This window comes from Phasianus colchicus, chromosome 20 (assembly GCF_987193195.1).
Source record: "Phasianus colchicus chromosome 20, bPhaCol1.hap1.1, whole genome shotgun sequence".
NCBI lineage: Eukaryota > Metazoa > Chordata > Aves > Galliformes > Phasianidae > Phasianus > Phasianus colchicus.
The window spans coordinates 1,132,458-1,154,606 of NC_143455.1; the positions used below are offsets into that span (position 1 = coordinate 1,132,458).

Below are 22,149 nucleotides of genomic sequence, written 5' to 3' on the forward strand. Positions count from 1 at the left end.
TCCTCACTCAAAAAATCCCTATTAATTTTCCTGAGAATTTATTTGCATATGAGGTCAAGACTGTCCCTTATGGGAAAGAAAACAGCCCATTTTTGTCCATTGCCAACTCTGTGCAAATTCATCACTGCAAGGCCAGTTTGTACATGAACTCTGTACCTCCTTGGCAAGTTTCTCTTCTGGAGTCCTTTTCCTTGAAGGCAGTATCTGCCCTGGCCCACATTTGCCTGTGGCACCAGCATCAGTTCTCTGTGATACTGTCTTGTCCAGCTTCCAAGTTTTCACCCATCGTCCTTTCGCTTTGTTTCTGGTTTCTTGTTTGCTCTTCTGTTCTTGTTCAGTCTGTGTCAGTCTGTAAGTCACTTGTGAACAATCTCCCTGCAGGAAGCCCTGGTCTCTTCCCAGGATCTGCTGCACTCTGTCACTCCTCATCTTATTGCTGAGGCTTCACAACACATGCTGCCCCAACCCCTTTGGTACCTGCCCTCCAGTATCACCATATGTTGTTGTCATAGCTGCTCCAGGGGGCTGTGCATCTTGTTTCATGAGGATACCACACAGCCAAAGAACCAGACTGTCATTGTCAGATCAAAGTCCCATTTTATTAGGGTGAAGTGGTTTCCTTGGGAAGCTCACCAAGCAGCTGAGGGTTATTTCTGTCCTGAGGTTTCCCTTTAAGCTTGGTGATCAAAACGAGATGTTAAAATATCCTTGTTTTCCCAGAGTGATATAAAAATATATAAATGAAACGTCTCCCAGTCTGAATGAATGCTAGGAACTATTCTCACTGTTGGAGCATGATGCTCTGCTTACTCCTTAAATAGCGCAGATAATACGTAGCGTGGGTTTTATTAACCAGAATTCTGAAGGCTGGGAGGGTTTCTTGCTTGAAATGTTCCCAAGATAAATAATCAAATATTTGACATGTCCAGCCTTTAACCTGTGAAGCGATGCTTGTGCCAGCCTGGAGCCCAAGCACAGCAGCAATGGGAAGGCACAGCTCAGGCCCCTGCACTCCCCTCCAGCCTCCTGAACCACAGCTCTCCAGCTGTAGGAAACACCCAGAGGTTTTGGTTTTGGTGCTAGAAGCTTCTAACAATTTCTTCCTCTTCTGCTTCTCTTGTTTTGAACTGCCTGAAAAATGTGCTGTCAAGAGCCTGTCAAATGGTTTGTGCTTCAGTTGGTGTTCAGGCTTCTTGTCAGGGCTGCATGGACAAGTCTTACACCTCTTGTGCTTTTTCCCTCAGAAATACACCTAGGGAGTGAGCAAACTGTGGAGGGGGCATTTTTGTCCGCAGTCCTTCAAGTTTTCCTCCACTCCAGAAGCACTGATTTTCAGCTATGTACCAGAATTTTCTGTATCTTGTAGTATCTGTCCGCAGTACAAATCAATCTGATTCAGTCTTTTTCTGCAATATTATCTAGTTTAGTTCCCACTTCTAGCCAACATGTTCGGATTTTGTTGGTTTTCTGTTTTTTGTGTAGTCCAGCAATAGTTTTGACCAGACTACAGGCGGCCTTCCACTTCTTCTGCAGTTGTCCTAACAAATTCAGAAGCAATTCTAAGATCAGCTGGGTAATCAGAGAAGCTGGCTGAGGCACTGTTTGGAAATACATAGGATGTCAAGCCTATAAAACATCTGTAAAAGATCTTTGTTCTTCCAGGAGAAGTCAGTAAGCTGTGAAGCTGTTCCTGGTTCAGAACACAGTGCCTCTTTCACATCATTTTGCATTGTAGTCAGTGCTTGCTCTCTTACCCATTGCTTTAAAACAGGTGTTTAAGTCTTGGCTTTCACAGATTTTCACTGAAGGCAGTTCCACAGTTGAAATAGGTTGTTAAGTATCAGATGTCCTTGAGAGCAGAAGTTAAACATTTATTTATACCTCTGTAATTTATCCATCATTTCCTGGATATCTGATAGCACTCTAAGATGACACTCAAGTGGATTAAGTTCAACCAAGGGGCATGTTTCTCTGACCTTCCTGTTTCCCATATGATTTTGGAAGAGGAGCATTAGGATTTTTGTGAGCTGGCTTTGTGGTATACATTTCAATTCTTGGCACAATTAGATACAGTCCCTGAAGCTGACTACTTATCTTAGAATTTATTGAGGAGGATTTTCTGTTTCATTCATCTGTTTGGGTAGTTGGCTGAGAGTAAGGGAAGGCTGTTCCAAACCCTGCTGATAAGATACAGAGGAAGTAGTGAATGATGAATTAAAAGGAAATGGTGAAAGACTGAGTCTTTTTAGAGGAGACAGAGGCTAGTTGTGATCAGTGGAAGACCTGACTTGCTTTTTTCAGGACTAAAAGTGTTATGGATGGGTAGGTGAATGTTCTTGTCCTCAGCAGCAAGTATGCAAAACCCTCTTCCAGTTCTCTGTTCCTGCAGGTAACCCAGCCCACTGGGGCACTGTCAAGCACCACTGCTGTGCTTTCTTCTGAGTCCTGTGTGCAGAACAGTGCTATTTTTCCTCTTAGCTCAAGAAGCAGGTTTTCAGTTTCGTGCCTTTTTCTTCCTTTTCTTCTTTTCCTCTTTACCTTTCCCCTTTTTCCTTATTCCCTTTCCTCTTTCTCAACTGGTTGCTACCCACTGCACCTGAATCTTTTCTTGTGTATACTGAGGCTTGGTGATGTCTCTTCTGTTTTGGGTCTGCTTTGTGGGATTTGCCTGGTTTGAGGTTCGAGCTTTCCAATCCACAGAGCATAGCTTAGGATTTTGCTGCTGATGCTGTCTGGAGCACAACTTTCAGAGCCCTTGTTTCTGATGTTAGAAGGCTTTATCCTAACCTGAGTTTGTACTAAACGGGATGAAGAATGTACTTCTGAAGGGTTTGTTGCAGTTTGAGGCCAACAAGGAACTGTTAAAAATGAGACTTCCTCTATCTGCTAAAAAAAAAACCTTCTTCCTTATGTAGATTGTTTGGCCATAGCAGCACCTGCATGCAGTAGAGTAACCAGGCTAAGATGTGTAGGATCTGAAGACAAGTGAGACCTGTCTGTCCCATTAAATGGTGTCACCAGACTGTTGCCTTGCTTTGTGTCTTTCCTGCTATTTCCCACATCCCTGGAAAGTCTGTATGTGGGAACAGCTGAGTGTCCTGCCATGGAGTTAGATAGTGGGTCTTCATTACAGCTCATGTGCTATTTGAATAATGGTTGCTGGTGACTTTGATTACCTTTTGCTTTTTCTTCCTTCTTCTGCCTGGAATGCTGTTCCTTAGCTGGTGAATTGAGACTGCTGGCATGCAACAGACTGTCCAGGCAAACAAAGCTGTCTTCTCCAGCCTGGGCTGCCCCCTGCTCTGTGCTGTGCTGCACATTGCCTCTGATTGTTTCGCCCTCATCCCCAGCAGTCTTTGGACCTTGAAGCGATGTTTGCTCAGGAGTTCATGCTGGCTTCTCAAGTTGTCCTTTGGGTGCTGCATCTGCATGGATGCTCTGCAGTATAACTGACTGACAGTCCATCCTCTGGGTCCTTTACTTGCTCTTGCTCTTTCTTCCAGAAGAGATTGTGGTTGGCAAAAGGAGCAGTGTTAGGATTTGGTGTTGTTCCAAGGTGCCATTAAAATAGCCTCCTCTATACAACGTATCTTATATGCTTTCCAGAGATGAAGAAATAAGAGCAGAAAAGGAAATATCAGAGGTGGGATGAGATGCTTTTGGATGAAGTTGTAGAATTTGAGAAGCACACTGCAGGGAAGGCTAGATTGTGCAAATGTGAGGGTGATGCAGAGGGAAGCTGAGAAGATTCTTGGATCACCATGAGAAAGGCTTTTGAGGGGCTGGGAGATAGGGAGTTGGCATGGAAGAGAGCTGTGAGTCACAGTATAGAGAAAAGATTCTTCTTGTATTGCTCCTCACCTTCTTTGTGAACTTTTCAGAGAAGTGCAGAGAAGCATCTAAACTGTCCCTCAGACATCCCACCACAGTGGCTTTGCCATCCGTCATCTTCTGTCAAGGGTCAGAACAATGTCATTATCATTTCATATAGTGATAACGGTATGCCATCTAGAAAGAGACATTCATTCTGCTTAGCCTTTGGTGTCCCAGCGCGGGGTTGTAGAGCTTTATGTGACTTTATGTGACTTTCTTCAGTGATGGCACTGAACTTCTGCAAAACAGATTTGAACCAGTGACCTAGAGGTGAAGTGGTTTAGTTCATTGCTAGTCCCCTCAGCCATCTTCTTGCTCTATTTGCAACTACAAAATATCACCCACTCGGTGGCTTTGCAAGGTGTGTGGATGTGCTGGACAATTTTCCCTAGTACTCTAGAATCCATTGGGAGGGAAAAGGGTAGCATGAGCACAACAATTACTGGTCTAGGCCGAACTAGAATGTAAAAAATGAATGGTGAATTAACAATATCAGGATGCACCAAAGGTAAGGAAAACTGTAGTATCAATACCGTCCTCATTTTTTGTGATTCAGCACAAAAAAGTCTAAAGGTACAAAATCATGCACTGTTTCTTAAATGATGTGATATGAATAGCCAACCTTGATGGTACCTTCACATGCTGAGCCCTGTGCTTGTTAACATGTGTGGTCTTGCTGCCACCAGCAGTTGTTTGCAGGGCAGGGAGCTCTGCCTAGCAGTGCTGGTAGGACTTGGTGCTGGTATCACATAAGTTTGTCCCAGAACCTTGAATATTTTTTCTTTCCTAGGTGCCAAGTAGTTTTTCTTCTCAAGGAGTGCCTCGGCTACTTCTGTTGCTTTGGACTTCTTGACAATTATTTTTTCTTTTTTTTCTTTTTTTTTTTTTAATTATTTATTCTTCAGGGTCATGATTTTCCTCACATTTCAGGGAATGCATTAATTAGTGCAACTTGTTAAATGTGTTTGCAAAAGTAACATGAAAATCTTTGGATGGTCCACTCCATCCTTCATTTAATGAGCTTCATGTTTGGAAGTGTGCTATCTTCTGTTTTCAAACTTGCATTGTTCTTTCCCACTCAAATCATAGATTTCCTTACGTATAGTGTAAAGAATAGTGTGTGTATATATATATATATATATATATATATGTTTTCAAACATACAGTATGTCTATATTTTGTACATTATATCTTAATGTTACCTCGGCCAAATATTGTTAGTTTTATGAGAAAGACTGTTGCTCACCATTAGGGTTTCCAGAGAAATGTGTTTCCTCGATTACCTGATGGGCCATTTTCAGTGTCAGTTGTGGTGGAGGGAATCGTTTTGTCTTCTTTGCTTTTCTTATTGATTTGAAACATAATATTCCTTAGTTAAATTTCAAATTGGTCTTTGAGCCCCATCCAGTATTGCTAAGAACTCTGTGGGTATTTGTTTTGAAATAAAAACCTGAATGTATTGTTTCACTGTAGGCTTCGGTGAAATCTCTGCTCTTTGATTTCATTCTGCCATTTCATCTGAAAATGATGATGCTTAATGATAGTAAAACTTAATTGGGTATATTACAGTCTGAATTTAACAACTTTTGGGGTTATCAGTTAAAATTCTTGTTTGACAATGTAGTTCAATTATGTAGTTCGATTCTCTAGAGTGTGTTTGAGCATGCTTTGGGGATTGCCTGCTCAGCCTTGGGTTTGGGGTCCTTGACATGTTTCTCCAGTGGTGGTTTGGAGGATACAGTAATGGCATGTAAGTGATAAAGTCTCTGCCACTCTTCCTCTTTCAGAGAATTCGATCGACAGTGGATGAAAAAGAACAGAAGCAGCTTCTGATGGACCTTGATGTAGTAATGCGAAGCAGTGACTGCCCATATATTGTTCAGTTTTATGGTGCACTCTTCAGAGAGGTGGGGACTCCAAACTTGCTTCATTCATAGCACAGTTTGTTTTTCTGCCTTTTTTGTCTTTGCAGTTGCCAAATTGCAGTAAGGATGAGAAAATTAATTTGTTAGGATTTCTAGACTGCCACCTTTAATCAAGGTTATTTAACCAAAATACCCAGATGTTTGAGTGCTGCTAAACACCTAGATGCTCTCCCCCTTGTTATTATATCTGTCTGCATATTTCAGTCTCTCCTTCAATGAACTTGAGGTTCCTCGTGCAAGGTGAGTGCTGTTGGGCTGGGTGCAGCTCTGCAGCACCATGCTTGGACACAAGTGTGATCAATGTCAGCAGTTGTCAGAAAGAAGCACGTGGAGGACGTGCAAACTCAGTATCCCTGTAATAAAGGTGGCTGCTGGAAGCAGACTTTAACCTGATGTATATATAGGTGTATGTGTGCACGTGTGTATGTACCAGGGCTGTGTCAGACCCATGATATATGTACTTCTTCCCTGAAGTTTGTACGTGCAGATGCATAAGAACGAGTGACCTTGCTTGGTCAGAGCAGCGGGTGCTCCTGTCTCTGGGCCCACAGGATCTGCTTACAGAAGCATGTGCATGACTTTGGCATAGCCTTCAGTCATGTGTAGATTAATGTCTTCTGAGCTCTGTCTTTTGCTTAGTGATTTTTCCTTTGAATACCTGTACATTTTTTGCATTTGTAGTGCTTCCAGAAAGGGTCTTCCTCTGGTTGTGCACCCTTCATTTGGAGCACCACAGTCCATTTCCAGTTTTCATCCCACTATTCTGAATGCTGCTCCCAGTGATTCCCTTGCTGTCTGTATTTGATGAGGCAGTTGCTCCTTTTCCATTCTGTCCAGGCTCCTGAGGATCTTTTGGAGTGTTGCCATTTTCCCTGCCTACCATATCTTCTTCTTCAGCCAGATAAGTGCCAGCTTGTGTCATACACAGAATTCATTCTGATCTTTGATAATCTCTCTTGCTGTTATCTGCATCTTTTCCAGTTCTGTGCTATCCTTTTGGTACCACAATTGCATTACTGTTCTTGAAAGGAGCAGTACCTGCAATAGCTTGCCTAGGGGCAGTAATTTTGCTTGGACCTTTAATGCACATAAATACTCTGTGTTGTGGAGTGAGTGAGTTACCCAATATGACACTTCCATGAGTTGTATCAAGACCAGAGTTAGAGCATCAAAAGATATGTAAGCTGACCACTGTTAATCCTGGCATAATTCGGTTCTGCATGGCCAGGAATACAATGTTAATCACTGCATTTTTGTGACTGTTTTAGCATCTACTTATAATATACATAATTTAAGGTATGAATTACTCTGCGAGACAGAATTATTCTGTCTCCTTGTGCCTTGCCCAGGCACTCCCATTGCCTTTGAAATGACCAGTAAAAACAGTTGGGAATTGGTGTTGTACATGCAGCCTTAACAATCTTTTGCCATGCTTGCATATTTTCCTCTACTTGAGCCTACCTAGAGGAAGAAGAACAACAGTGAGTAGATCCCTGTTTTCCATCCTTGCATATTATCTGGCATTGCAGCCTATGCTGAGCCTGTAAGGGCTTTACTGGGGTGCTGTTAGAGGAAGAAGGTGCTTTTCCCATGCTTCACCTTGTCTTATTTGTTGAATATTTCGGGCCAAGAAGCGTCCCTGTTCATGCAGTCTGAACTCCTACTGAGTGTGAAGGCTCAGCCTTGGCTGCAAGTTGGCAGCTTTGCTGAAATACAAATGATAAGGCTGTCAGCTAGTTTGAAGAAAAGTCTCTGGGCAAGGCCATATCTTGCCAGTTGCTGATGAGCAACATGTTCAGAGCTGCATGAGCCTGTCACCTCTTTGCAATTCTAGGCACATTCCAGAGTGTAAGCGTACATACATCAATAATGCAAAAACCTGCCTGCTCAGTACCCAGCTGTCAGTCCGGCCTTTGCAGCAGTATTGTCAAAAAGCCTGTTCTCTTGCAGCTAGGCATTGTTCTTTGGGCAAGGCTTCAGTAAGGTCACCCTGGGATATATTTTGATGGTCCCTGGCATCCCCTCTGCCTTCACCCTGAGCATCAGTGGTGTGGGATTCTTCCCCTCACCTTGGCTTCTTCCTGATAGACTTGGATGAGTTTTCTGTCTTGTCATATTAATTAAATGTTCAAATGTAAATCACATTTTTTAAAGGAAGGAAAACTGTGACTACAGAGAAGAGAAAAAACGTATTTAAGTGAAAAAAAAGATTTTCAGCAGTATGTTTGAACCCTCCAACTCTAATCCATTCCCAAAGTAATGGAATCATCCAGCTCCCTGATGCAAACTGAGTCACAGGACCACATGGGACTAAACCTCTCTCAGGAAGTCCTACAGCAATACATGTGTCAACAAACCTTGTTTTTCAGCATTTTAAGGTGAAAAATAAGGAAAAACATTCCAGAAGACAGATCTTGAGACCTTCTGCTCTGAGCCAGGATTCAGATTCTCTGGGAATAGATGGAGCTACAGGTGGGAAATTTTCTTCCTCCTGCTCCTAAAAGGTAAAAAACTTCTCTCTGAGTCTCTTTAGAGGAGCTAGAATATGGAGCAGGCACCTCTCATAATCACATAATTGGCAAGAAGGTTGTAGCAGCTTCAGGAGGAGCAATAAGACAGCTGGACTGTTCTGAATGGCAGGTACCTCTCTGAAGGACTGAGCAGTTTGTGCTGAGAAGCAGAGCTCTCCCCTGGTGGTTTGGGGAGTAGGAATAGTAGGACAAATTGAATGGAACTTACTTTGAGGGCAGTCATATAACTGTAAACAGACAAGTTGCTGTGACAGCCTCTATGAGTATAAAATGTTTGATTTGGAAAAGCAAAAAATATTGCAGGTGAATATTTTCCCTACTTGTATTCTCACTTGTTCAGCAAGCATTTTTTGATAGGAAAATGTTTAAAATGCTGCTTTGTCTCTGGCAATTCTGACAATTTGAAAGCTTCTTCTTGAAAAATTGCTCAATGCCATAAGCTACAGCTATACCATCGATCCATGAAAACCAGACTGGGGCATGAATAAGCATCATGGAAGCTTGACATGGGATTGAGTCTTTTCTGGGGAGTGGTATTGGTTGTCCCTCAGCCATCAACACCTTTACCTGTGTTTTATTTGCTCCTTGTTCTTCAATCATGTAGTACATCTTTCTGTTAGGTATGTTTACAAATACAGTGTAATGTATATCAATGCAAAAACTGTATGTAAACTATCAGCAGTGGAACTTGGTGAGAGTTTTTAGGCACTCACTCAGATGAAATTGAATTACCTACTTAGTGAAACATGAATAATGGAAAAGCAACATTTCAACCTTTGCATGAATAAAGGAGACTTCATCATGCTGACGTCAGATGGTGCCTGTGCTGGAGTCTCTTTCCAGAGCTATGAGGTTGTGACCCTGATATCACCATTCACATCCCCATGATGGTACAGCCTGCTTTGTTCGGTTGGGGCAGCTGACCGGACTGCTCTGCTGCTTCTGCAGAAATCCCAGGTAGAAAGTTTCACCTTTTTGGCAAGAACAGGAAGCATCCCTCACTGCTGACTTGTTCATGTGTGGGAGTTGAGATGGCTTTCATGTCCGCAGTTTGACTTCTTAAGAGAGAAGGTTGCTTCTAGTAAAGTCTGAGGAATGAGGAAGAGAAGCACGGGAGAGGTGGTTATGCTGTTATTCCTAGTTGTAGGAGATTGAGAGCCTGATGAAGTCAGCTGGCTTCCCCATACTGCCCCAGTGAGACCATTGACTTCTGATTTACAGAGCACACAGAGCTTTCCACATCAGTCCTGAGGATGGCACATTGCAGAAGGTCTGGCTACCAGGGTCAGTTTGTTCCCTCTCAAAACGGTATTTGCCATATGGAAAAGGAGAAGAGGATGGCTAGGAATTCTGCAAAGATTTCACTTCTAGTGAGAAAACAAGAGTATCAGGCTGAGCTATGCATCTGCTCTTCCCTCAGAGTTGCTGTTTGGAGGGCAAAGATATCTGCTTAGAAAAGCAGTTGTTTCTTGTGTGTATGTTGCAAGATTTGCAGCTGACCTAGATTGAGATTGTTCCTGTATCTCAACCACACTAACTACTCTTTTAAGATCACCATTCCTGGTTCTTTTCTTATCAAGAAGGGAAGAGGAAAAAAGCCTTGTCTGATTTGGGATATCAGCAGCAACTTCTACACACTATGAATGTAGACAAGCCAAGTTTAAATCAACAGACTCAGTAAAGAATTCCAAGTTGTAAAATAGGCCAAGGAAGCCAGGCAAAGCAGGCCGTGGGACCTTCAGCTGGTGTGAGGGAAGAGTTAGTAGTATGGCTGTGACAGCAGCACAGCACTGATGTTGATTTGAGTTGTGGATGTATCCTTGATCATTTGATACAAGGTCTTTGTTCTCTTTGCTGTTGATGTCTGCTCATCTTGAGACAACCAGAGGAGAGTGGGATGGAGTGCCTGTCACCTGCAGTGCCTGAGAAGTACTTTCATAATACACCTTATTTTCTTGAAGTAGAATCATAGAATCCTTAGGGTTGAAAGGGACCTCTAAAGGCCACCCAGTCCAGCTCCCCTGCAGTGCACAGAGACATGCACAGCTAGATCAGGTTGCCCCAGGCCTTATCCAGCCTTGCCTTGAACGTCTCCAGGGACAGAACACCCACCACACCTCAGTGGTTGCTTTTTCACAGCTCTTGAAAGTAGTGTAGCCCTGCTCTATGATTTTGGTACAATAAACACTCTTTTAAATCTATGGGATCTCTAGGAATTTTCAACAGTTAAAAGACCTTAGCAGACTGCTCTAGAAACTCTCAACTCTTTTTTGTTGGTGACAAGTTAAGATTTGAGGAAGAATGAAAGCAATTATATTCATGAATTTTTATACTACACAAAAGCATTCAGACAAAGAAGGTGACAGTCAGTTTAACTTTCCTGTGACAGGACAGAATCACAACTAGAAAATGAAGTAATAGAAGAATAAATATTTCCAGTATCCTGCATTCTCAGTCAGAGACAGGGTTGCCCTCTGTTCCGAAGATCTCTGTTAATATGTAATAAGTATAATATTTGGAACAGTGCTAGTCATTACGAAGACTTTCAAAAGTGTCTCCCAGTGCCAACAGAAGACACAACATCCAGACAGGCTCTTAAATCTGCAGCGTTCATTATTTCAACATATTCATGTGTGTTTGAAGATGAGTCTTTCATTGGACTGAGACTGCATATGTGATGTAGCTGCTCTGTAGCACTTCTGTGGAGGTTCTCGACATACTACCTGACAGTGGAAGTCTTCAGCTGTTTTGGAGTGGCTTGAGATGTCTGGTCAAATGAGCAATCCTCAGGAAAAGTGCCTTATGTGTCTTGTAGGGAGCTGTGGTGGGAGTCTCCATTTGCTCTTGTTAGTATAGATGCAACTTGCATAAAGGTGCAATAATGTGATAAAACTGCAGTGTTGGTAGTGCAGGATCATAGACTGATTGAGGCTGGGAGGAACCTCTTGAGGCCATTATATCCAAGCTCCCTGCTCAAGCAGAGCCACCCGGTTCAGGTGGTCCAGGACCGTGTCTGGGCAGCTTTTGGTACTGAAAATCCATAACCTCTCTGTGCAACCTGTGACAGTGCTCAGGCACTTTGCACAGTCAAATGTGTTTGTGGATTGTGTTCTTAGGGAGCCTCCTGTGCTATGGTTTGTGCCCAATGCCTCGTGTCCTAGGGAAGAGCCTGGCTCCTTCATCTCTGCACTGTTCTTTCAGGTATTTATAGATATTGATGAGATCCCCTTGAACCTTCTCTTCCCCAGGCTGAACTCACCCTTCATCATCTTTTTGGCCCTTGGTTGGACCCTCCTGTGGCTTCTTGTCTCTTGTGGTTGGGAGCCCGGAACTGGACTAAGCACTCCAGGTGTGGCCACACCAGTGCTGAGCCAAAGGGAGGAATCAACCTCAGGGCAGGACTTTGCCTAAGGCAGCCCAGGATACCACCAACCTTATCTGTGGCTGGTTCATGTTCATCTTGTCTGCCAGGACCTCCAGGTCCTTTTCCTGCCAAACTGCTTTCCAGCTCAGTGGCATCTCTGTAATGTATTTGGCTGTGAGATGGCGACTAAGAACGCAGAATTCAGAAGTGGAAGCAGCCCAGCTGCTGGTAAAAACACAGTTTTAGTGTATGTCCTGGACCATTGGTAGCGAAGGACATTTTTTGATGTACCTACAAGAAGTGCACTAGCATCTGGTAATCTAGCACTTGAAAAGGAATAAAATATATTCTTTGGAAGAATAGCTATAGGTGGAAGAGAAAAGCTGAACTTCTTCCTTTGCCATTTTGTAATCAGAAATCAACCTGACCTGGGAGCATAAATTGAAGAGAAATTTTCATTAAGATGATATTGTTCTCGCAACTCAAGATGAAGCAGAAGTTTGCTGTTCACATCAGCACTTCTCTGTATTTGCTAAGAAAGGGACTGGGTAACCAAATTCAGTTGTATCTGCCAGTCTTACCCTTGTTCTCAGTAAGGTTTTTCAGCTCTGCCTTTAGGTAGGTTCTTTCAAGTTACAGGAAGAGAGGAGAACCTACAGGATTTTGACTCAGTACCAGCCTTTAAGAAGCTACATAATTGAAAAGTTCTCTCATCTTTCTTCACATCTTGCTGATGTGAATTCATGTTGATCAGGTAAACTTTTATCTTGCCAGATCAATAAATATCCACACCCAGGGTTTCTATATGGCATATATTCCAGGGAATGGACAAAACCATGTCTTGATTTTTGTTCTCCTTTGGTGCTTTTGATCATAATCATTTTGAATGTTGTGGTGACACACAAACATGCTGGAGTATTCAGTAATGCATACCACAACCCTGCAGACATAAAAGTGAAGCTTTTGTTACAGTAACAGCTCAGATAAGGTTGCCTGTTGTTCCACATAAATTGGCTTTTCCTGTACAAACAGCAGCCTTGAAACCTGGGCCACTGAGGGCACTCACATACGAATGCAGTTGGACATAAACATGAGGCTGAGGGCAGCCAGTTGAATTCGCAAATGAATCCAGTTCCCTGTAGTCTTAGTACAGTCCCACAGGAATGTGGCACACTAACAGCTTTTAAGCTAGGGCTGCTCAAAGCAGAAGCAATGTCTTGAAAGATCCAGTGGGCAGTAGAGTCATTGTTTGCTTTCACTGTGGATAGTTGGTAAGGGTCTGGTATGGTTCCAGTTTCACATGATTTCACATGCATCACTAACACTGCATCCATAGTACTTTCTCTGAGCCACTCTTGATGATACAGAAGTGCCACGACTGCACTTTGCATTTGTTGCCAATGCTGAAAAGGAAACACTTCTGCACATGAAACAAATTCTTTTCTACAGTTTAAATCAGATCAGGTCCTCAGCCAAATCCATCCATAACCAATGTTTCTCTAGCATCCTGAGCTCTCCTTTCTCCATGTCTCTCTCCACAACTGCCTTGTGTCAATCACTTGGAACAGCTGTGTTCTCTTTGTGCTGCGTTTGCCTCTTGGTGGTGTCCCAGCCTCTGCATTCAGCAAAGTGCCTTTTTAATCAGTGCCTTTTGCTCTGTTTCAGGTGTGTTCTTTGGGCTCAGGCTTCTAGCAGCCCTTTCCCTTATGTGGGAGACGTGAGCTGGTACCAGTGTGTAGGTGAAGGATGTTTTTACACCACTGAAACTGTCCCCTTTTATTCCCACTGGCCCCTTTGCTGGCCTTTTGTGTTCCCACTAAACCAAGCACTTGGTCTGGAGATGGATGCCATGGACAGTGGATGCCATTTCTTGGCCTGTTTTTCATAGGAGGTCATTCTGAGTGGATGCAAAATCCCTTTTTTTTGGCCTTAAAACCTGTGGCTTGGCATGCTTTTTTAATTCTGTCATTAATACCTGAGAATTGCTCCTGGCTGACGTGAAGACCAGGAGATTGCTTCAAACAGAATTGACTTGAGGTGCACCAAATGGGAGCATGGGGCTTTGCAAGATTGCCAGCATTTCCATGCTCTCGTTTTTTTTCCTCATTTCATTTCCATGTGCTTTGTGTATGTCTGTGGTTTTGTCTGGTTTGGGATAATTACTTCACGGGACTTCTCCTCTATTTGTCACTTCCTGCATTGCAGGAGCTGCTGCTCGGCAGTGCTTCAGACGGTGCCTCACCACAATGGAGCAGCCAGGCTGATAAACCACATCTTGCAGTTAGATTTTGGCAACTCATGCAGTTTTAACAGTGATTGTGATGTGGCCTGTAGAGATTGTCATTTCTGGTGAGGACAGTCCAGTTCTGTTGGTGTAGTATTCCTAGGAACAGTGCACTGCATGAAGTGCATTACACTCAACAGAAACAGCTCATACAAAGCCTTCACTGGTCCTCAATGGAAGTTGAAATGTTTAAAATTTCAAATAGCTAAGATCAATCCATGGCTAAGCTGTTTATCACCACGCATACTGCAACAAGAGATGAGAAATTCTTCCATACATGATCTTTGTGGTGACCCATTTCTTATCACCAGCTTGAATGGGCTGACTCACAAATCTTAGGAGAGAACTTGGTAAGAAGACATGCTGCTCTCCTCTGATTGTTCAGCTTAGTTCTTCATAGAATCATACCAGATCATCTGGTACAACTCTTCTGCAGTGAGCAGGGACACGCAGAGCTCGATGAGGTGCTCAGAGCCCCATCCAGCCTGACCTTGGGTACCATCCTCCACCTCTCTGGGCAACCTGTGCCAGTGCCCCACCGCCCTTTTCATTTAGCAGCGATGTGCCTTAACAGTTTTCTGCATTTAAATTAATTGTTAAATGCAAGTCAACAAAACTCCCTGTCCTCCTGGATTTCTTTTCATTTTCTCTTGCTTTGATTATGTCTCCAAATGCAGTATGCAATGTTCTCTGGCCTATGCAGCGTTGACGTAAATTGCAGGGCATTTTTGTAGTCTTACTGTGCATGGCTGTGTCTCACTGTGCCATCAGCCTCCTTGAGAACCAGACAGTTTTTGAGGCATCAGTTCATCTATTCTCGGGCAGCTAATATGCAGTGTCAAGTCTGATCTTGTCAATTAGATTTCTCTGCTGGTGAATAGAGTTAGGGGAAGTGGATAATAGGGGTGATTTTTCCATTGCTCTCAATGACTAGTTCAGGCTCGCTGCTGATCAAATGGCTGAAATTAATCAGGATGGAATTCTTCCTTTCTGTCAAATGCACGTTGCTGTTTCTGTGTTTTATTGGATTCAAGGGATGTCTTAATGCTCTCTGGGTTTTTGTTTCTCATTTAAGCTTGACATTAACAAAGATTCTTTTGTTTTTCCAGGGTGACTGTTGGATCTGTATGGAGCTCATGTCTACCTCGTTTGATAAGTTTTACAAATATGTATATAGTGTATTAGATGATGTTATTCCAGAAGAAATCCTAGGCAAAATCACTTTAGCTGTGAGTACTTTGTTAAGCTTTTTTTGTGTGTGTGTGTGTGTGATTTTTTTTGAAGCTAGTTTGAAAAATTCGGGTCTCTTATTTAACTTGTAAGAAAGACACTTGATCTGCATGCAGTACAACTGTTGCTGTTGTATTGCATCCCAGTTTTAATGAACCTTGAATATATTATAGTTTTCCTATAACACATTACATGGTGGAGAATTGGGTCCTGGTGGTCTGTGACTGACTCTGCTCAAACCCTTGGTTGTCTAAATACGAGGTAAGCATTGGCTCTGCAAAACAGGCTTTGGGGTTTGGACTGTGAAGGAAGGAGTGTTGAAAAGTATCCTGAGATTTCTCTCCTGCTGCTGCCCATAAAACTATGTTGGGCCCATTGGATTTCTGCAGGATAGTCTGGGCTTCTGTGGTCCAGAAACCTCTGGTGCCATTGGGCAAAGGCTCCTAAAAATGCAGGTGGGTTCTTCAGCAGCAGCTTAATCAGTTTGCTGTTTTGGTCCAGTGAAAAAGTCACAGCTGAGCCAAGTGGGTTATTTCATTGAGGCCTCTAAAAGGTGAAGGGCTGCAGGAGTCAGGTTTGGGAGTGACAGGAAAATGTGAGTGATGTGTTGTAACAAAGCACAAACTGCCTCTCTACAGTAAGTTTATGTCATGCTTTGTCAGAGTGGTTGGGAAGTGCTCATCAAGTTGCAACCTGTGACCTCTTGAAAAACTACAGGCAAATTCTGCTGAGGGTCAAATCCTGGGAGAAGGCCATCATCCTCATCCTTCCAGAAGGCACCTTTAAGAAATATTGTGCCTACCTGGACTTGCAGTCACTTCTTACAAGCTAGCAGTCTGCCTTGACAGCTCACACTCTTAGTTATAAGATGATTAAAGTCAAGACTGAAAATCCGGTCTAAGACGGCTGATGGCTGTTCTGCTGCTTATGGGGTGAATCATCATGCTACTGACCAGCTAAATGTAATACTGGTTGAAGCAAGACCTGTGCTGCAGCCTGGAGTGTTTCAACAGATCATCCTTGATTTCATGCTAGCGTTCTGTTACCCTGAGCTGAAGAGCTCTGGGCTCGAGTCTGGGAGCAGGAGATTCTGTCAGGGTACAGGAAGACCATCCACTCTCATTCCTCCACAGACCTGCCTAGAAACCAGTTGGTGTTTTGCTCTTCAGTGGAGTGTGGTAGCTTCAGGTGACAAGCAGAGCCTGCGCTAGGAGGGCAGAGGGAGGCAGTCGGGAGGGACAGCACTGCAGCTACCCCACTTGGGCTCAGCAGAGTTTGCCAGAGCTTCTCATTACCTGAACTCTTTATTATGTGAGCAGGAGGGAATGTGTGCACCAGAAAATGCAAGCAGGAAGGAGCAGGCTTTTGAGGCTTTTTGTCCTCACAGGCATACGACTTCAGAGAGCTTACCAGCAGAACGCTAACATCCTCTTGCCATCATCATTAAGGCAGTCTTCTGTCTAGCACTTTCACTGATCTATGTGAAATTAAAACTTTTTTTTTTAAATTGTCCTGTGTATCAGGCTTTTTGAGTATCTCTTCCACTTGGTGCGGAATGAGTAAATCACAACGGTGTGCAGCTCCTCACACCACTGAGATGAGGAGCTGCTGCTCAGGCAAGGGAATAGGAACAGCAGAATAGGTCATTTGTTTCTTATGGAAAAGATACAGCACAAGGCTGGAAATAAGTTCTTGCTTAATTTAACTAATATCAGAAATTACTTAACTTCATCTCTTGCTTTCCTATCTTGAAGTGTGATCTTTCAAAGATACTTGCCCTCTTTTAATATCACCTTCTGTTTGCAGAAAAAATTGTGAGAAAAACGTTTTAATCGTATAGTTTATTTGCAGCACTCATGCCTATTTGTATTTAATGTTTTTCTCCCCTGCTCTTGGAACTCCAGAAGTTGAATAATCACAAGAATTTCATGACATCTGCTTATTTTTCATCTGTATTTTTTCCTAGACTGTGAAAGCACTAAACCACTTAAAAGAAAACTTGAAAATCATTCACAGAGGTAAGTTCATCTATTTTCTTCAATTTGCCTACAAAGCTAACAGCAAGAATTTGAAGCAAGCTTTGCATCAAGTCACAGTGTAATTCGCACAAGCCCTGCCACAGATGGGAGCATGTGGAGCAGTACAGATTCTGCATTGTGATCTCAGGGGTTGGTGGCTGTTTCCTTGCCTCTCTGATCCACGTTTTTCCATACCAAGCAGGGGTTGGACTGTTGTAGTGAGCTTTCAGGGTCATTGGGTGGCTCACTCCATCTCCTGTCGCTCTGGTTGGACCTTCAGTGGCCATGAGAACAGTCAGGGGCCATGTGCAGCAGTCACTATTGGTGCTGATTCTCTGCAGCTGCCCTTTGGGAAATTGAACTCTCCAGCTGAGACTTAACAGTTTAAATTTCTTCCCCTTACAGATATCAAACCTTCCAATATTCTTCTGGACAGAAATGGAAATATTAAACTCTGTGACTTCGGCATTAGTGGACAGCTTGTGGACTCCATTGCCAAAACACGAGATGCAGGGTGCCGGCCGTACATGGCGGTGAGTGGGGCTGAGCTTGGTGCTGGGTGCCTGTGGGCTGTGCAGCTTCCTGACCCTCTTCATCAGGCCTGGCTCAGAGCATCTGCCCAAAGTGCCAGCTTGGTTCACGTGGGATAAGCATTCCCTTCCCAGAAGAAACAACTCTAGAATAAGCACCGTTAGTAACAGGAGACAGTCCCTTCCCTGCCCACTGCCACCCCCCTGTTAATGCAGCCCAGGGTGCTGTTGGCTGTCTGGGCTGCAGGAGCACACTGCTGGCTCATGTGCAGCTATTTGTACAACAGGACCCCAAGTCTTCCACAGGGCTGTTCTCAGTGTGTTCTTCTCCCAGTCTGTACTCATGTACCTCTAGTCAAGTGCAACACCTTACATTTGGCCTTATTAAACCTCATTAAATTCTCATGTATCCACTTTTCAAGCCTGTCCATATCCCCCTGGATGGCATCCCTTCTTTCTGTTGTATCAAGAGCACCACTCAGCTTGGTGGGGATACACTCAGTCCCACTGTCTGTGTCATTGATAAGGATGTTAAAGAGTGCTGGTCCCAGGACAGATCCGTGGTTACACTTCTTGTAACCAGCCTCCACCTGGGCATAGGGCCATTGACAACAACCCTCTACAACCATCCAACCAATTTTTTATCCATGCCTTTCAAAATTACAGTGATTTTTGAAAACTACTTTATTTCCAAAGTGTGCCATAACTTAATTCCGAGAGAATGTAATTCTGGAGAGCAGTGGTAGCAGCTGCATGGAAATCGCTCGCTCTGAGCCGTGGCTCCTGGGAGTCTGTCCTGCTTGTTTGTTTCCCTCCTACTCCCAGTGATAAGAACCGTGGTTGTGACTTTCTGAGCTGTCTGAGAGTTCAAATACGCAGCACAGGCTGCTATGAAAAAGTGTTCCTGGGTTTTACCTGAGTTTGAGGAGTGGCTTGTGTCTGAGCTGTTTGTCTGCTGCTGTAAATGTAACTAATTCCAGCAGCACTTTAACTCTTTGTGCCTCAATATGCTGAAAAATGCTATTTTCTGAACTGTCTTATCTACAGAGATTCAAGAAAAAAACAAAGATAATCTCTCCTTTTGAAAGTGTAATTCCCATCTGGTCTGGCTAACTGCTCTCACATGGCTTTTATCTGACTGTGGTGTCCCAGGAAAACCTGTTTGCCCTAATTCTGATCTGTGCAAACAGGAGCCTGAGTTTCTGAGTATTTGAACTTCTCTGTTGACTGTCCTGGTAGCAAAGTGAGCTGGCTGGAACTGATGAAATCTGTTTTTGGAGACCACTGCTGTGGTAAAACAGCGTGTGCAAGTTCCAGAACCACCTAACTTAGTGAAATGGGGAGCTTTGTTTAAAGACCTGGGTGGTCTGGAGAGAGTTAGGGGCATTTCTCCTCTCTGAGCTCTTTTGGCAAGTGTCTGGATTTCCTTGCAAGGAAGAGAACCATTTGGAGCTACTCAGTCTGTTGTGTTGGTGGGGTTTAGGATGCTGAAGCAGAGGGCCCCAGGATGGGATGGAGCTGGGGCAGGGTCTGTGATACCTTGCTCACAGGATGCCTGCTGCCTTGTCTAGGCAGTTCTGATTGCATCACTTGTGGAGTTAGGAATACTGTTGACTTTCCCCTATTCTCTGAGGCGTGCGTCAGTTCTGTATATAGGTGTCTTGCTCACCCGCTGTCCCCTACAAGTTCAGTGGACTATAAGTAAGAGAATTCGTATTCCTTTTGCTTTTGCTTAGAACTGTGGGTAGATGGTCAACTTTGCTCAAACTATTGGTTTAATTACTACATGACAATTATTGGTGTGTTTGTGAATAGCTGTGCTTCTTCATTTCCCTTGGGACTTGGGTAAGTCAATAATACTTCTTGATCTCCCTCCCTTTCCACACGCACCGTGTTCTTTGTGCACATCTATCACCAATTCCAGAGTGGGTTGGATTTTTAAGTGAGAAAAATGTTTCAGTTGTGTTTATAAGAGCCTTGGCATGGTATATGGTTTGTGGGATGAGCTTCAGCTGGCAACTGGTGTGGGAGACTGCTGGCCTCTTCCCTTCTCTCCAACTCAGTGACTTCTCTCCAAGTCCATGTGCATTCCCATGTACTGGGAAGCCTGGGAAACGGGCAGATGTCCCCAGCAAGAAGACACAACTGCCAGCTCCTTCTCTGTGGCAGCAAAGGCTGATGCTGTAGAGATGCTGAATTTACCTGGAAGTGAGTCGCACTCCTTTGGAAGGGTAAATAATTGGCTTCAATGTGAAATAGGTGAAGGGTGCTAGCTTCCATAGTGTACCTGCACTCAGCCAGGGTAGGTCTGATGAGGGCTGCTGGACCATGCTCCATGCTGATGAGAGCATGTTGCCTGCTCGGCCTTTGGCACTTGCATTAGTTCTTGTAGCATGAGCACTTGCCCATCAGAGGAACCTGATAACACTGTGTTCACTGGAGCCAGATCCCCAAATAGCCATTGATAACAATAACATTGGATGTCTGCCAGTTTGACTGGGAGCGGGCTGATTGGGCAGCAGAAGCCACATCCAGCTGCTAAGCAAGTGCTTTGTGTTTGAACCAAAATGGTTGGAGCTGTCACGGAACGCACCATATCAGCCTTGGAGCTGCCAGTTCTGGAAAAGTTGTTTTGCTTTGAATTTTCATGTGGTCATTGCATTGAAATAAGGAGTAAATATGCCTTGTGTACTCTGGAAGAAAGGAGGGAAAGGCTGGAGCCCCCTGTCATCCCAGGATAGCCAGTCCTCAGGGCAGTTTTTGTGGACAAGCATGATGCTGAGCCCTCCTGAGACCCATTTTGCTGCCAGCACTGTGGATTTGCTCTAGGTGAGGTTTTGCACCATGATCATGCTGGGCTTGCAAGCCGTTGCCAGCCCTGATCCTGCCAGCTGCTGCTCTTCTGCTTCGTTGTTCCCCTGAGCCAAGGAGAGCCAGTTCAAGGATCAGCAGTAAGAAAGCAGGCCCTCCCAAAAGGAGGTGGCATTTTTATGCAGTTGGCTGGTTGAGAAGGTGCAGAGCCTGAACAGTGGCACAAAAGAAGCAGGGCTCTGTGGGGGAGCAGAACCTGGTTGCCCTGTCAGTTTGGAGCAGCTCTCAGTCAGCTTCATTGCACTGCAACATCAGCCCCTCCAGTCCTTCAGCTGTGTGCCCGGCGCAGTGAGCCCTGCCTTGTCTCCTGCCACAGCTGGGCTGGAGAGGTGCCATGCTGAAGGTGACAGTCTGCAGTGTTAACATCTTTTCCCCTTTTTAATGCCCAAGGGATCCCAATTTCTGGGTCAGAGGGGAGTGATGAGGCCAAGCTGGAAGCAGCTGGGCTATGGATGCGGGATCCACGCTCAGTAGTCCTGCCTTGTCCCACTCCTTTGGGAGCTCTCTCAGGACAGAGGCACAACTGTCCCTGGGTCCTCCTGCCAGACCTGGAGCTGCCTGTTGCAGCCAGGCACGGGCACCCTGTGCTGCTCTTCCTTGGCTGAAGTGGCATTGCTGCCTCTGTGGCCATGGGGGCTGCATCTTCACGTGCTAAGAGCTCGCACACAGTTTGACCATGCACAGAAAAAGGAGTTCCCAAGATGGACAGCAGGGCTGTCTCTGTGCAGCTCTGTGGCCTCTTTGTGGGTGCAGGAGGAGGGCTGTGGGGCTGGGATGGCACGGGCAGAAACCTGGGTTTAGCTTCACATTCCTGACCCAGCGCCCAGGTTTTCTTTGGGCTTTGTCATTCATTTAACTGAACAGGCAGCCTGCTGGTTTGACTTTGTGCAGCTGAAATCCTCCATGATTCTTCTGATCTGTGTTGTGCGCATTGGATTTCTTGTTTATCTTTTTTTTTTCTTTTCGTTTTTTCCTTTTGAATCTCAAACTTGGCACACAGCCATCATTTCGTGACTGAGAAAACGGATTTGAAGGGAAGCAGTGAGACGTGCAGCACCATCCCTGTGCGCTGCGCGGGCGATGCCAAAGCTCTGAGCACAGCCCTCCCCTCTCGTGTGCTGCTGATGTCACCCACATGCTTCTGCGGTTTCAGCTGAGAACATGCCTCTGCTTACTCATTCATAAGCTAAAATCATCCATGAGGTTTGCCCAGCGTGGGACTTCTCCTGTCCAAACTTAGCTCCTTACGTCACGCAGGGCAGAGGCTGTGCAGAGCAGCGGCACTGCGGCACTGAGTGTGCTGCAGAGGTATGGGTGCTTTGCTGTGGGGCGAGGCAGCAAAGAGAGAAGGAAAGGGTCACACAGAATCACAGAATCACAAGGTTGGAAACGACCTATAGGATCATCTAGTCCAACCGTCTTCACACTACCGCTGCTACCACAGGCTACTAAACCAGATCTTGCAGCTCCTTGTCCAGACGCCTCTTGAACGCTGCCAGAGATGGCGACCCCACCACCTCCCT

The 22,149-nt window shown here is 44.5% G+C and overlaps 1 protein-coding gene across 5 annotated transcripts in view; it reads left to right on the forward strand.

The window, feature by feature from the left end:
* The window catches only part of MAP2K4 (mitogen-activated protein kinase kinase 4), an 85,830-nt gene that overhangs the window by 49,063 nt on the left and 14,618 nt on the right, over positions 1–22,149 (forward strand). For all 5 annotated transcript variants that reach the window (XR_016459090.1, XM_090121975.1, XM_031603768.2 and 2 more), the window contains 4 exons: positions 5,661–5,780; positions 15,087–15,206; positions 17,174–17,225; positions 17,631–17,758. Coding sequence is in view for 4 of the 5 variants with exons in the window: in XM_090121975.1 (XP_089978101.1) it covers positions 5,661–5,780; positions 15,087–15,206; positions 17,174–17,225; positions 17,631–17,758 (420 nt within the window). In the remaining variant the exon portion in view is untranslated. The remainder of the gene's footprint in view (positions 1–5,660; positions 5,781–15,086; positions 15,207–17,173; positions 17,226–17,630; positions 17,759–22,149) is intronic.